The 16,277-nt window shown below is 28.0% G+C and overlaps 1 protein-coding gene and 1 non-coding gene across 2 annotated transcripts in view; both read left to right on the top strand.

Annotated features, from left to right (window-relative positions):
• The first annotated feature begins 263 nt into the window (after positions 1-263).
• On the top strand, positions 264-337 carry trnai-aau (transfer RNA isoleucine (anticodon AAU)). The gene has a single exon. It is a non-coding gene; the product is annotated as a tRNA-Ile (tRNA).
• A 7,021-nt stretch (positions 338-7,358) lies between these two features.
• Positions 7,359-16,277, top strand: part of LOC100213763 (proline-serine-threonine phosphatase-interacting protein 2) — a 67,447-nt gene continuing 58,528 nt past the window's right edge. Inside the window, exons 1-2 of the mRNA XM_065816903.1 lie at positions 7,359-7,471; positions 9,178-9,232. Of these exons, the coding sequence (XP_065672975.1) occupies positions 9,203-9,232 (30 nt within the window). The 5' untranslated portion in view covers positions 7,359-7,471; positions 9,178-9,202. The remainder of the gene's footprint in view (positions 7,472-9,177; positions 9,233-16,277) is intronic.

The following is a 16,277-nucleotide window of genomic DNA, read 5'->3' as shown; positions in this document are numbered from 1 at the left end:
TTACGTTTGTCGATGCATTTTTTTTAAATATTTTTTAGGTTTTTTAACTTTTTTTGCAAAACATCAACTGAAACATAACAATAAATATAAACATATATGTATATAATAATGCTATTAACTTACCTTTTTTTTAAAAAGAACTTTTTTTTTAATTTAGAAATTTTTAGATAGAAATTGACGTTTTCGAAAAATGCAGACTTTAACAGCCTAAGTAAAGCCTAAGAAAGCTGTTAATATTTATTTAAAATTTTTAATATGTAAGCGGCCGGTTAGCTCAGTTGGTTAGAGCGTCGTGCTAATAACGCGAATGTCGTGGGTTCGATCCCCATACTGGCCATTTGCATTATTTTTATGAATGCATTACTAATAAAATTGAATTTTTTGTATTTCTATAATGATTTTTTAAAAGCTGGCTGGTGCAGTGCCAGCCTTAGCCTTCTTGCCGCCCAATTGCAGAATTTTTCCTGTCGCCCCTGAAAATTTTACAAATTAGCTGGTAAAGGACGCTTTCGACAAGACGAAATATTCACGCGAAGCGAAGTTTTTCGCTTGACGATTTTTGATTTCCACTTACTTTCTTTTAAGGCCGTTTTCCACAAGACGAAATATTTGCGCGAAGCAAATTTTTTCGTCGATAAGGGTGCGCAGATAAAACTCTTCTGGCAGTTATATACTGATTCTGCGTTTCGCTACGGTGAAAAAAAAAAAGTCGGATTCATTTCGAGTTTTTGCGAATCGCCCATAAGCGAAAACAAATCAAGTTTTGAATATAATATCACGTGATGCCAACAGAAAAAAAATTGAAAGCACGTTGTTTTATAAAATGGCAAGAAAACAAAGTTCTAAACCTGGCGTTCTTATTGATTTTTTATGAACTCACTCTGAACATTGGCAACCATTAGTAAATTCATCAAATAAGGAGCAAGATTTAAATCGAGAATTTAGAAATGTAAATTTGTACACTGTCAATTCCGAAAGTTACACTTCATAAAAAGGTTTATCTTCAAGTGGTCACACGAAGATAAACCTTTCTATGAAAAACCCTACATGTAATTAAACCTGCTGTTTGTTCTTGCAGTAACAGCTTTTTAACAGAAATGTTCACATCAGAGTTTAGCATTTATTTTCTTATACTTTCTTATAAAAAAAACCTTACATTAAATTATTAAATTACAAAATCACATTTTATGTGATATGTAATATTATATTACATATCACAACTTACATACAAAGACAAAAACGTTAAAATTAATGCATGAAAAGAAAATTTCCACGTGCTTTTCAAACCAGAAAGTATGCTAAAAAAGTACTTTTAAAACTGCTTTTAGTGAAACATACAGCGTAAACTTATTACTGCCATTTTACTTGTTGTCAACGAAAAAAAAGTAGCGTCTTATTTGATGAATTTTTTAATGCTTGATAATGTTCAGATTGATTTCATAAAAAATCAATAAGTACGCCAGGTTAAGAACTTTGTTTCTTTGCCACTTTAAAAACAACGTGCTTTCGTTTTTTTTACTGTCGACACCACGTGATATTATATTAAAACGTTGACTGGTTTTTGCTTATGGCGATTCGCAAAAAACCGAAATGAATCCGACTTTTTTTTCGCAGAAGCGTACAGCATAATTGCCAGAAAAGTTTTATCTGCGCATGCTTATCGACGAAAAAATTCGCTTCGCACGAATATTTCGTCTTGTGGAAAACGGCCTTTCAGGGACACGCAGCAAAATGTGTATTCAAGGACAGAGGGTTTTGGTTATGGCAGTGTTTAGTCATGATTATAGCAAAAAAAACGGCTAAAAAAATGTTACATCATCAACTACCAATAAAATCATGGTTCGCAAAAAAGTTTGCATTTTACCGGTTCACAGTTTCTTTGAAGAACTAAACATGATTTGAGAATTTAAATTTTCAAATCGTGTTTAGCTCTTCAAAGAAACTTACAGTAAGTCTAGAAAAAAATAATACAAGTAAAATGTTATTTTGACGAATTTTTTTTGTTTTTGCAAACTGTGAAGTTTGCAACTGTGAAGGTTAAAAAACAGGTCTACATGTAATTCTACAGCCAAATCCATTGCTTTTATAATTGCATCTTTAAAACCACGTTTTCTGTAGTTTTCTTAAAATAAACAACAGCTTTTTACTAATTTAACACATTGAGTGATATCCATGTTTTTTTCTGGTAGAGTTTTAATAACAATATTGACTTGAAAAAGAACGTCATACCAGACAATTAGAAAGACATGAAAGCTAAAATGTTTCAATTGCTCTGCTAGTGTTATCGCTTCATGCAAATAAAGCATCACGTAAATCACCAACTTGATAACGAACGGCTTTGACACTACGTATTTTTGCTTCACACCGCGTGTCACAGAGTTTCTATAAATGCAAAATTTTAATGTGATATTTTTTTTCTTGTATAATCCATAACGGTAGACAACTTTTCTTACCTCTACCGTGTTTGTATGGCCTTAAGTAAAGTAGCACCATGGGTTTTGTCTTATTTTTATGTCTATATTGTCTAATTGTTTTTTAATGATTGCATTCCTATAAGCATTTTAAAAAAAGGCAGAAAAGTGCCATTTTTATGAGTTTTTAGAAAAACTAACATTTTTCAAACGTCCTGCGCCTTCACTAGATGAACTTTTTAAGAAAAAAATTAATCACTTCTCTTCTAATATCCTAATGCATAAAAAAATATTGTGCGCGCTCCCATATCCAAAATTTTAAGGTATAACCCATCCTAATGTGCATATTCACACAACTGCGTAGCTACATACCACAAAAAATCAAAACTAGGCTATCCTATATTATTTTTGTATACTTATTTATCAATTCGTGCTTATATATAAAATTATAATAAACTAAATCAAAAATTCAGATTATTTATTGCAGTAAAAATTTAAGGGGTTTTCTAAGAACACTTTGTTCGAAAAAAAAAGAAATTTGCAAGTTTCCTTGGTTAATTAATCGATTCTTTTTAATATGAGGTTGTTTGTGGCATTTTTTCCTATTGACCTTTAGTATTTCTGACATAAAATCTTAAAGCGATAAAAAAACTTTATTAAGTGTACCACCTTCCACTTTGTCAAACGTTTCATGTACAAGGTTGATTATCTCGTCAACATTGGAGGAGCTGTTACTAAAATATTTACTTTTAGTGCTCTAAATTATCCTAAATCTAGAATATTCAAATATGGACTGTTTGATGGCTGACAAATTAAACGAATATCAAACTCGTCCTGAGACGCGTTCACCGTAAATTCTGAATCATCAATGACTATATGCGGTTTTGCATTGTCCTATTGTATAAAAATAGTTTGACTCTTTTCAATATGATTTCCTGGCCATTTTGAATGTATGGCTGGTAAAACATTATCTAAAAGCATGTTGCGATACTCAAATTTATCTACAACAATTGGAGTAGTAACTAGTGTTCCCTTACTTTGATTGTTACTGTTTCTCTTCTCGGGCTCTTTCTTTACAAATGGCCAAATGCCAATCTTTCCAGCAAACCATTAATTTGTATCTTGGTCAAATCTTGGTCTCGCAACGGCGGCTAGGAACATAATTGTTATGGTAAAACTCTTTGATTTTACATGTCGATGGGGTTCAGGTTTATCAATCTCCAAGTAGTACCGTCCTTATTTTTCGGTCAAATAGAACCATTTTACATCTACATGAATCGTGTTGAGCATATTTACAAAATGAATTGTACCATTTTCAAAAAATTGTGAAAAAGAATAAATTCAATACGATGCTTTCTATTTTGATCTGTTGAAAAGGTTTCAAAGCTAACGTGCACGCTCTCAGATCATCAGTTTTAAGTCAACGATAAAGGTTGTTGTTGGAATATTTAATGATCCTGCCAATGATCAAATGGTTTTACGCTTGTTTAAAGGAATTTTACTGATTCTTCCTTTCAGTTGATGATTTTTCTTTTTTTTCGTCCACATCTTCCCTTTTTTTTTTGGAGCACACTCTTGATGGCATACTTTCTTGTTCACGATGCCAAAGGTTACTGATTGTTATAGTGCAAAGACTAATTTTTTCAGCAGTATTTTTAATTAAACCTTTTTTTAATTTTCCATTAATGCTTTGGGATAACAACTCATCGTAAATTACTCTACGTTGCCCGTTTGTAAGTTCACGTGTTTCTCTTTTATCCATCTTGCGAAAACTTAGTTGCAAATTTTTAAAGTAACATAAATTATGTCAGCTGTTTCTAAATTCAAAATATATTATAACTGCAGTAGAAAAATTCAATAAAAACGCCATAACATAAACACCTGACTATATTTGTTACAGAATTTAAAACAAAAAAGTCATCTATTGAGCATAAAGTATTTAAACAAAGTTGTTTTTACTACTATTAAATAATTTATAACTGGATGAGAACTTTTAAAAAGCTGTTACTATTTTCTTTTTTCCTCTAAAAACTATGTAATGTTATTAAATATTAAGTTTATAATTCATTTTTAACAAATCAGAACAGTATTTTGGAACAAAATATTTCATAAAAAAAACATCCTTAATAGAAATTAATGGTGTCATGGTATTATATAATATTATCGAAACAAATTGTTTATAACATTATAGAAAAACGTCTATATTTTATAAAAAAATGTGTTTAATTAAAAAGTTAATTTATTTTGAATAATTCTTTACGTTGAATGGAAATCGGAACAGTATTTCGCAACAGAGGCAATGTCGTGGCGAGGAACTTTGCGCCCGGGGCCAAAAATAAATATTGTGCCCATTTATTCCCATAGGAGCTTTTCTTGTATGTTTTAGATCCGGTGCCAGTAAGTCTTGTGTTTTGCAGTAATATACAGTATATTTTATTTATATATACTATTTGTGTAAATAAAAGAAAATACTAATTATAGAAAATAATAATTATATTTCTCTTGTATATTTACACATACAAAAACAGAGAATCACGCGGTACTTTCAGATATTGAGGTATCTACCAAACAATTTAACATATGAATATACTAAGCTATCATACTTGCAAAATAAATATTGATCTGCGTAATAAAAAAATACTTTTTATAAGGTACATCTATTTAAGTTGTAGGGACCGCTGAAATGGCTAACAGTTAACGTATTTTCCCTTTTCTAGCTTTCAGTAATGCAAACTTGTCAATAACTTAATCAAAGTTAATTTCGGAAGAGATTTTATTTTTAATAGATAAATTGGCTAAATTAGATAAGTGTTCTTGTCCCATCGTTGTGCGCTTTTTATCAATTTTAGCTTTAAGAAGCTCCTTTCACAGCTTGCTAATGATACAGCTGTTGTTTATTCTGATGACCACAAAAATATTAGGTACACTCTCTTGCAAGTGCTATTTGAGAATCTAAGACAGGACCTCTAAAGCACTTCAATTCTTTAACTCTTGCGGATCTATCTTGAGGTTTGTTTGGAGCACTGTCATATAACGTCAAAGATGATTGTAAGTTTTGCACATATGCTCATTGTAAGTTTTGCACATATGCTCAATCTGACGTTTGATGAATTCATTATTTTCTCCACTTAGCCATACTGCAGTTTTTAAGAAAGAAATTTTTTTTTTCTTAAGTTCTTGCAGCTTAGATGAGCGGTTCACAATTTCTGCTCGCAGCCTATCCACAGCTTTGTACTGTTCTTGTCAAGCAAGCATCTCAGGTTTTACATCCGGCATTTTCTTTTGTCGGCAAACTCTTTTTTCTGTTGCGATATTGTATATTTGGCATATCTTCAAAGCATAAATACTGGCTTTCTTTACAACTGTATCTTGTTCTTCGGCTAGGAACATCGCTAACGTTTTCATTTTTAGGACACATTGACCTTACGGAAGTCCTTTTATTTGTAGAAACCTATAATTTTAACTAAGAGAGTGCTCCAGAAGTAAAGAAAAGCTAAAATAGGATGTCATTACACATTGGATCGTCCTTAAATTACGTAACGCAAACTTTCACAATAAACACGACAAAAAAGATCAAAAGTTTTCCCTTGCAGAGACTTAATTTAAAAAAAATAAAATAAAAAATAGCCCATTAAGTTTAATGAAAATCGCCGCGTAAAAAAGCTTATTATCTTCTACTCCTGCTTTTTAAAAATATTTTGTGTTGCGTAATTTATGGACGATCCCATAGTATGATAATTCCAGCATCACGTTTTGTTTCAATAGTCTCATGATCATCATCACTGAGCTCTTCAAGAGCATCTATTATATCATCTAGATGTGACCCCTAGAGCATGAATAGCGTCATGCCTGGAACTCCACAATTTATTTCTTGATTAATTTATCTGAAGTTTACATTTTTAATAAAATATTTGTAAATTTTATTAAAAGTTTTTTTTTCCTAACTTTATACTTATAAATTTATAAAGACTTTTATAAATGATCAATAGATACTTTCTAAAAACTTTTTAAATGTGACTGCCGTTTTTTCCCGTGTACTCTTCAATTATGTTAATTTTAAAAATTAAGTAATATTTTTTACAATACTTTTAAAAATAACTTTTACAACACTTTTAAAAAAATACAGTATGTGCAATTTTACCTAAATTTGCAAGACTTTTGTCTTGCAAATTTAGGTAACCCCTTTTCAAATTTAAGAGCTCTTTTGAAAATTTAAGGAACTTTTTGTTTATTTCGTTTTATTTTTAAATAATACCCAGTGAAAAAGTTTTTAAGAAATAGGGGTCTTAAATAAGTTTTAAATCCTCCGACCCACTAGCCACGACACTGATCTCCACCTATCCTAACAATTACAACTCCCATATATCTTTGATATTTACGGTTGTGTCTAGTCAACCTACTAAATAGTTAAGCGCTATTTGACCCTCCCCCCCCTTCAATTTGCAGGCAAAAGTACAGAGGTAAAACGAATTGCGTGACTGGTTACATTACTGGCATATTAAAGAGAAATTACGATTGAATAATAATTTCCTATCGAGTTTCACAAGTTCACATTTTCAATTAAAGCATTATAAATCCAGCCTTATAATCAGTGTTACTTTTTTGTTTTATTTTAAAAGATTCTCTAATACTTAATTTTGTATATATTTTCAATGGCATTTTTCTCAATAAGAAATGATAAAAAATTTCTAAATATGTTTTTATACTTTACCATACTTTGTCCTCTTAGTTTTGCTCATAACATGACATCTATTTCACTTCCACTAGGAAGTAAAACAGTTAAAAAAACAAAACAAAACAAAATCATTTTTGTAGTTTACAAACAATATATTTTTATTTTTTGATAAAAAATATTTTTTAACTTCTGTATTAAATTACATACTTACAACTATTTTATAGTTGTATTACTATATTTTGATTGGATTTTTATAAAAATTTTATCACAGGTTGTGTTATAAAATTTATGAATAAAGGCACTATGTACTTTCTGTAGACAAAAAGTTTTATTAAATAATATGGATTTGATAGCAGTTCAACAATAAGTTACAAGCATATAAAAAGTATGTGTTTTAATAGTCAATTTATTTAACTTTTTTATTAGTCATATGCATCACAAGAAAAAATTAAAAGACAAAAATAATTCTTATGAATAAACCGTTCTCACAAATTAATAATACACAAATACATAATTTTTCACTTCTTTCTCTATGCTTTCATGAACTGGTTTTTAGAGGCTGTTAAGACCCTTTTTTTTGTTTTTGAGTTTTTAAGTTATTTAAATTGTATTTTTTATTTAATATTTAACTTCTTGATTTATTTTACAACAATGTTTTTTAATAAGTGATAAATTTGCTTAGAAATTTATTTAACATTAAAAATGTATCTGTACATTAGAGATCTTTAGAAAAGATCAATGTTTTTTAAAGATTCTAATAAATTTGGTTTTGACAACATAGCATTCTCATTATAATATCATTCTCAAATATTTTATTAGTCAGATTTAGACATCCAAGTCAGATAATTTTTTAGCAGTTTCCTATACCAAATAAATCTTGCACAAATTTAAAAAAGAGATGTTAGGGAAGAAGTAAAGAAGAAAGGTGCACTTAACCAAGAAATCTACTTTAAAGCCAAAATTATAGAAGAATAATTTTTAAAATGGTTGTGCTAAATTTTACAATGTCAACAATCTGCAAAAAAGTTTTTTATTTAGAAAAATTGTGTTATAAAGATTTATTAAAATAAAAGTGACAAGTTGAATATATATATATATATATATATATATATATATATATATATATATATATATATATATATATATATATATATATATATATATATATATATATATATATATATATATATATATATATAATTAATTAGTAAAAAACACTTATCTAACTTTTATCTTCTACTCGGAGTTTCACCATTGCTGGATCATCAGGAAGAGTGAACTCTTGAACTCTTCCTGATGATCCAGCAATGGTGAAACTCCGAGTAGAAGATAAAAGTTAGATAAGTGTTTTTTACTAATTAATTATTGCTCTGTTCTTTAAGAACATTGAGCACTCTATTTGTAAAATACACTAACATAATTTACATATATATATATATATATATATATATATATATATATATATATATATATATATATATATATATATATATATATAAAATAAAATAAACAATTTAAATGCTATTAATAGATATTTTATGGAAAAACTCAATTTTTATTTCTGACTTTAAATTCAAAATGCCATTAAATTGCCATGTTTTATTAGTAATTGGAGGAAATCATTGGATATAATTATTTTTATCAGTAAATAAAAATATCTCTCAACCAATTAAAAGTAAAGATTTGTTTATAACAGCTACCCATATGTATTTTAGGCAAACTTTAAGTTAAACTTGTAAAAAGTATAAACTAAAATATGATATATCACTTTAATTTTAACTCAGACTCACAATAGTATTAAATTTAATTATTTTATAAGTAAGTAATATGGCTAATAATTTTAAGGTTATTTAAGCAATTTTAAGGATTTAGTGAATTTATAATTGGTTACTAATACTAAATTTTAACTATATAAGGCTAGGCAACACTTCATCTTGTCAACCTCTTGTAAAGTTAATAATATATAATCAAATTACACTTGGTAAAGATTTTAAAAATCGAGTTTGTTATTTAGTTAATTTTTTTGTTAATAGTTTTTATTTATTTTGATAAATTTTAGTTGGTAATTTTATTGTTTTTAACTACATTTAGAAAAAATAAAAGTTCATTATCTAGAATGGTGAAGAAATTTGAAGATAATTTTTGGGTATTGAAAAAATGTTTTTTTTAAAATTATTTTGTTATTAATAATTTATATTTATGTATTTCATACTTGAAGTTAAACAGTTTGAAAAAAAATGTGTAAAGAGCTCCTAGGCAAACCCTTTAAGGTTAAGTAGAAAATTTCTGTTTATAGTCCTCATGCCCCTTTTTCATCTAATAGCCTGACAAAGATATAACCTTGTATTACATTGTTTCTTTTCTAAGATAATAATCTTCTAGACTATTCATGGATTTTTGTTTGTGGCTCTTTATAATTTCTGATGAGTCTTTATTGATGAAACACAGTGTTAAATGAAAAAATTTTTGTTAAGTGATTTTCTACTAATTTATAATTGCTCTGTTCTTTTAAGAACATTTAGCACTCTATTTTTTAGAATACATTTTAAAATTGTTTAAATTTAATTAATTTTTATTTCTTCAGAACTATTTTTTACGCATTTGCAAAGTGCGTGCAAGTTAATGATAATACGCAATGACCTAATGATCGTAAATTGTTATCCATTGATACTATATAATGATTTTTTCTCAATTTAGTTTGCTAAATTTATTTATTAATAATAAAAACATTGCTAAATTTATTTATAAATAATAAAAACATTGCTAAATTTATTTATAAATAATAAAAACGTACAAACTTGAAGTAATTAAAATAAAAGTAGCTGAAAATAAAATAAAAGTTGTTTTGACATTTCTTTTTTAAAACTTTTAAAAGTCATATTAAGTATTTAAAAATAAGTTAATATCACAATATTGGCATTGTTAAATGTACAATAAAGAATAAAAAATGTAATAAAATATTAATTCTATATATTCTATTAGATTGTATATATTTCAGCAAAACTTAAGTATTCTTTCCAAACATTTTAAAAATGTTTTTAATATGCAAAAAAACATTAATTCACTTTGAGAAAAATAAGACAATTAAAAATAAAAAGCACGCTTTAAAAAAAGCAATCGTAATGTTTAAACATGGTTTCTTTTAAAGTAATTGCAAATACATTCATATTATATTATGTTATATTTGACACATTATTCCTAACTATAAAAAAATATTGCATGCAAAAATGCAGCTAAAAATGCTGAGCGGTTGGCAAGATACTGCAATTTTAATATTGACCTGGTTTCCCAAAATGACCCGCTTTTCATAGCATTCTGAAAAAATATTTAAAGAAATAAGAAATAAAAATGGTAAAAGTATGAAAATAAATATATGTTTTTTTGATGCTGAATTCAATAAATGTACTTAAAATGCTGAAATTTAAAAGGAACATGCTTAAAAGTTAATAAAACAACTAGTTTCTATAAACCAACTTTGGGGCCCAATATCTCAAAACACCCCCTTCAATTTTTTCTTTTTATTTTTTGCTGTTAATATTTTCAGCTGCTTACAATATTACTAGGCACAAAAAACCTAACTGGAAAAACTACTGAAATATATGAAACTTTAATTTCAAAGATGTGTTACTTTTTCTAGAAATTTCTAAACAATATTTGTAAATAAAATAAAAGTAAGTTACTCGTAATTTAAAAAGTTACTTAAATATACAAGATTTTTTAAGGTATCGAAGATATAAGTTATGACTGTGTTTGTAATAGTTCACAATACTGTTCCCATTTTACTTGTACTTCTTCTATTTCACCATTTTCAAACACTTAGTTTCTACCGGAACTAGAGCAAGCTTGTGGAACAGATAGTTTTTTCAATATGTTGGTGTTGGGAATAAAACAGTAGTTGTCTCTTTCAGGTCAGTTAAAACAGATTGATGGACTTTTTGGGTGAAGAAACTTAACTTTAGCATCAACTTCTACTAGGTTGGTTTCAGTTACAATGCTGATCCACTACTTATCATCATAGACTACAACTACATAACCTTCTAAAGTGACAGTATCAATTTGAAATATATCTTGTTTTTTTTTAAGATTGTTGATTATTGTATAATTAGTGTCCGTACTACACCTTTTTGTCCCTGTTATCTCCAAGATGTATAAATTGATGAAAGCTACGAGTACCAGGTAGAATTGTTACACCAGTCTACCTTTCTTTTTGCTCTTCACGTTGCAATTGTAAGTCCAATCCCTTTATGTAAATGAAGTTAACAACCTTGATTTTCTCAATAGAAAATTCATACAAAGCTTCTGATGTGAGAATTTGGTTTAGTATGGTCGTTTTAAACTTTCTTGCACTGTTAATCTTTTTACAGTACCACCAATCCCATCTCATGGTGACTTTTGTGCGATATGGCAAAAAAGTTCCATTCAGTTTTAAGGGCAAATTCGCTCTCTAGTTGGCATAGATTGTAAAAGCTTTTATAATTTTTGTACTGTCCTGCGCAACCATCAGTGAATAAATATAATTTGAACAGATTGGAAAATTTTATTTTTGATATTGGTATGACTAGTTGGAATATTTTGTACACATAAGTTACATGTGTAATGTTGTCTGATATAAAACAGTTTTAAATATGTTTCAGTACACCTTTATCATCTTTATAGTAATAATGGATGTAAAGAACATTGTTGGGTGTTCCAATGATAGCTTTGTATTTCATCTTGGACTACAAAAACATAATTATCAGCAAAGTTGCGAATAATGATGATGTTTGATTGACCCATATTTTGTTTTAGTTGGTTAAGGTACTGTGATTGAGAGTGAGCAATAAAAGAATGAGTTTGTAGCTTTTCAAAGCAAGATACTAATAGTTCAACAAACATTGGAACATCTGCTGTTAAACTTTATAGTGTTGCACGATCAGTAATTTCCCATTGCTTGTAGTGTATTTCAAAATCATCTTCGTATTCTCAAAAAATCTCATGCAAATATTTGGTGAGGGGTTCTTTACCAGGACAATTATCACACTGTGAATGCATGCATTCTTTGTTTTCTACTGAGCAAACGGTTTTCAAAAGTAAATCCTTATACTTTAGTCCAATATTTAAGGTAACTACTAGCAATATGGCATTTTGGTGATAAGAACAAACACAAACAGAATGTGTACCACTTCCACCTGGCAAAATGCACCACTTTGGTCTAAGTGAAGAAAATTTTGAGTAACTTATTTGTATTTCTGGATTGTTTTCTTTGTATAATACATATAGTTCCTTTAAATTACACAAAAGCAGTTTTTTTTGTTTATGGACATTCTTTTGAATGGTAACATAATCTTTTTTTCCAGACATAAATCAGATGAGTCATAAAAAAATTTAACAGAATCTTCTATTTCTTTGTGTAAAACTTTACCTTTATACAACGGAGAGATAGCTAACAATCCTTTTTTATTAAAAGTTTGTCTAGCCATTTTTGCTTGGTATTCTGTAACTGCAAAGTTGTTTTATACTTTTAATATTGACCAACTTGGGGTGCCAGTGTTTGAAGTTGAACAATAGTCTTTTTGTCAGAACATAGACTTCTTTTTTATCAAGCTCATAATTTCATCAAAGTTTTCAACCTTTTTCATGTTATTTGTTTCATAACACAGTTTTGAGGGAACATTGAATGAATTTCAGTTTTTCTAGTAACGTTTCTTACCATTTTGTTGATGCGCGCAGCTTTTCGCGCATCAACGAAATGGTGAGTAATGACTTTGAATGAGATTTTAGAGGAGATATCTTAAAATTTTTGAGTTCTTCATTGATCTCCTGTCTATTTGATTTGAATGATGATATTAGAAAATCCTCATCTTGTTCACACTGACTTTGCTTCTCTTCTTTAAGATCTGCTTTTCTGGCGATCTTTTGCTTACAAGATTTGCAAAGTTTCTTCCCAGGAGCAATATTTAAACTACTTCTCATCATGGCTTGTGACTCATTTATCATTACTACTTTAAGATTTTCTAAAAATAATTGAATTGTATAAAGCTTATCTGCACAATTGTTTAAAACATTGTTTATGTTTTGGAAAATACAAATTCATAAAGTATATATATTAAAGTCAGGGATGCGGATTTTCAAAAAGGACTCCGGATTTGAAAGTCACAAAAAGATTACTTTATGCTAGTTGTTGGTATCCAGGAGCTCTAAAAATATAAATAAGTTTATGGACTACGAATAGGAAAAAAATTAAGACTTTTAGGTTAGAGGAACAATCGTTTTTTGAACCCGGAGTCGTTAGGTATAATGGTGGCAAGGACTCTGGGACTCCAGGGCTTAAAAACAATAAGTTTCAATTCATTAAATCTCATGAACTTTTTCCTTATAGCAGATTATAAGTCAACAATCATATTTAGAGCTTCTGGACACTACAGACTTGAAAAAAGTAGAGATATAGAGCCTGAGTCCTTTTGGGACTCTGCACATATTAAAATATTTAAATTCTACTTTTACTTACTTGTGATTTTCTTTGTATGTTTGTTGAATGGATCACAGCATTCTTTCTGCCATATTGGATACATTTTCAGGTAATCCTGCAGTTAAGCGGCCTAAAATAATTTTATATTTTCGCTTGTTGCGCTTTCGTGTGAAGACTTGCTCAAAGTAGTGACTTTTTAATATAAACAAAAGGAATATTTATTGGCTTCAGTACATACATCGACTATCTTATAGCCTGCTGCTACAAGGGAGTGCTGCTACATCGACTATCTTATAGCCTGTTGCTACAAGAGAGTGCTGCTACATCGACTATCTTATAGCCTGTTGCTACAAGGAAGTGCTGCAACATCGACTAAGGGTTTGGTATAGGGCAGCATTTTTTTTTATTATTATTATTTCACTTAATATTTCTGATGTTTAAAAAGCATCCTCTGACGAGAGCGCAACAAGCAAAAAAATAAAATTATTTTAGGCCGCTTAACTGCAGGATTACCCATTTTCAAATATTTTATAGTATGTCTTTCACATAATATTGTTAAGATTGACAGCTCAATGTTACAGCTTAATGATATAGTTATTTTTTCTTCATTGCCTAAAGTTTCAATAACATCTTGTTAGTTTTTGCATGCATCTGATGTCATTAAGCCAATAGAACACATCTTATAATAAATTACTTAGTATGAATGTATTTCCTAAAAAAAAGAGAATTCTTCTTTCCTACTTAATTTTCAGTTCAAAAAAAAATTTAAAATAGAAATAATTCAAACCTTTTCAGAATCCCTGTTATTAATTTTTTACACTGATAGATATTATTAATTTTCTTTATATAAATGTATATATATATATATATATATATATATATATATATATATATATATATATATATATATATATATATATATATATATATATATATATATATATATATATATGTATATATATATATATATATATATATATATATATATATATATATATATATATATATATATATATATATATATATATATATATCATATTGTTAATTTGTTACAATTTTAATAAAATTTTACCAATAAATGCTGTTCTATAACTGAACTTTTTATAAACTAATTATTATAAACTTTTACAAAATATAGTTGTCAAAATTTTTTTTTAATAAATGCACATTAATATCAAACTTACTCTGTCTTTATATAAAAACAAAACAGGATCAAACTTAATCAGTCTTTATATAAAAACAAAGCAGGATGTTTTTTTTAATTGTTAAGTTCAAATAACTAAGTTATCATATAATTAAGACTTCCTTAAATATAACAAATTTTTTTTTTTTTTTTTTTAAGGAGTCTATAAGCTAAATTTAATATTTTACAAAATTCTATTTGCAAGTTTTTTAAAATAATTTATTGAAAATTTGATATATATTTGAAATTAAAGTTCCATATGTTTCAGTTGTTTTTCCAGTTAGATTTTTTGTGCCTAGTAAGATTATAAGCAGCTGAAAATATTAACAGCAAAAAAAAATTAATTTGACAGGCGTGTTTGAGATATTGGGCCCCGAAATTGGTTTATAGAAACTAGTTGTTTTATTAACTTTTAAGCATGTTCCTTTTATATGTCAGCATTTTAAGTACATTTATTGAATTCAGCATCAAAAAAACATTATATACAGTCAGTCACAAAAGTTTTAGTACATAATTTAGGGAAAATACTTAATAGAAACCATTTTAAATCCAAAAAAATAATTTTATATCAATTTAACAAGAATATATCGTACAAGAAATAAAAAATAATTAACTAAATAAAAATATTTATTTGTAAAACTGAAAAAGTTTAATTTTTGAATTTATAATGTCACAAAAGTTTTCGTACACTAAACAAAACTTGTAAAAAAAACAAGAATATGAAAAATTAAAAAATCTTTAGTATTTTGTAACCATGAGCAAGACTAGGTTTTTTCAAACCGAGACGAGAAGTTAGTACTTCTCGTGAGACCGAGAACAAGACGAGACGAGAAATTTAACAATTTTTGACTACAAATTTATTAAAATCCAAGTAAAAAAAAAATGTAAACATGGTTTTGACAAATAGACACAAATGAATTTGTCAAATGTAAACAACTTTTTCAAATATTAATTCAGAATTTTTTTGCCAAACTTTTCCAACAAGACAATGTTTTCTCTGATTAAGATGATTTGTTCTACTTTTTCTGGGTGTAAGTTGTGTCTGGATGATCGGACGACATTTCCACCTGAGCTAAAAACTCTTTCTGATTTAGTTGAACTTGCTGGAATAGCTAAAATTTGTCTAGCTAATGAAGAGAGTTATAACAATGTATTTGAATGCAATTCAAATACATTGCCAGAACTCTCTTTATTAGCTACCAATCAAGAATCAGAAAGTCTTTTTTGGCATCAGGGAGATATTCATACTGGCACATTTTGCTCAAAATAGGATTCAGTTCAGATGTTGGCTCTTGTGTTTCAAGTCTGACGTTTAACTTGCATTTCAGTTTTGAATTAGGGGACAAATCTGCTGAAAGGACTTTGGCAACAGGTTGGCACTCAACATTATCCTTAACCTGTGAGGCCAAACATTCTTTTGTTGTTTGAAATTTTTTGAAGAGCTTCAAGTGAAGTCCCTTTAAAGCAGGATTTAAGTAGTTTGCTGCAGCACTCAATAAGTTTCCAGTGTGACAAAGAGGAAATCTTTTCTCAATGCAGCTTTTCAAGTTTTTTACATAC

Source organism: Hydra vulgaris, chromosome 13, assembly GCF_038396675.1.
Source record: "Hydra vulgaris chromosome 13, alternate assembly HydraT2T_AEP".
NCBI classification, from domain to species: Eukaryota; Metazoa; Cnidaria; class Hydrozoa; order Anthoathecata; family Hydridae; genus Hydra; species Hydra vulgaris.
Note: the sequence above shows the minus strand (reverse complement) of the source record. Positions and strands in the feature narration are given on the sequence as shown.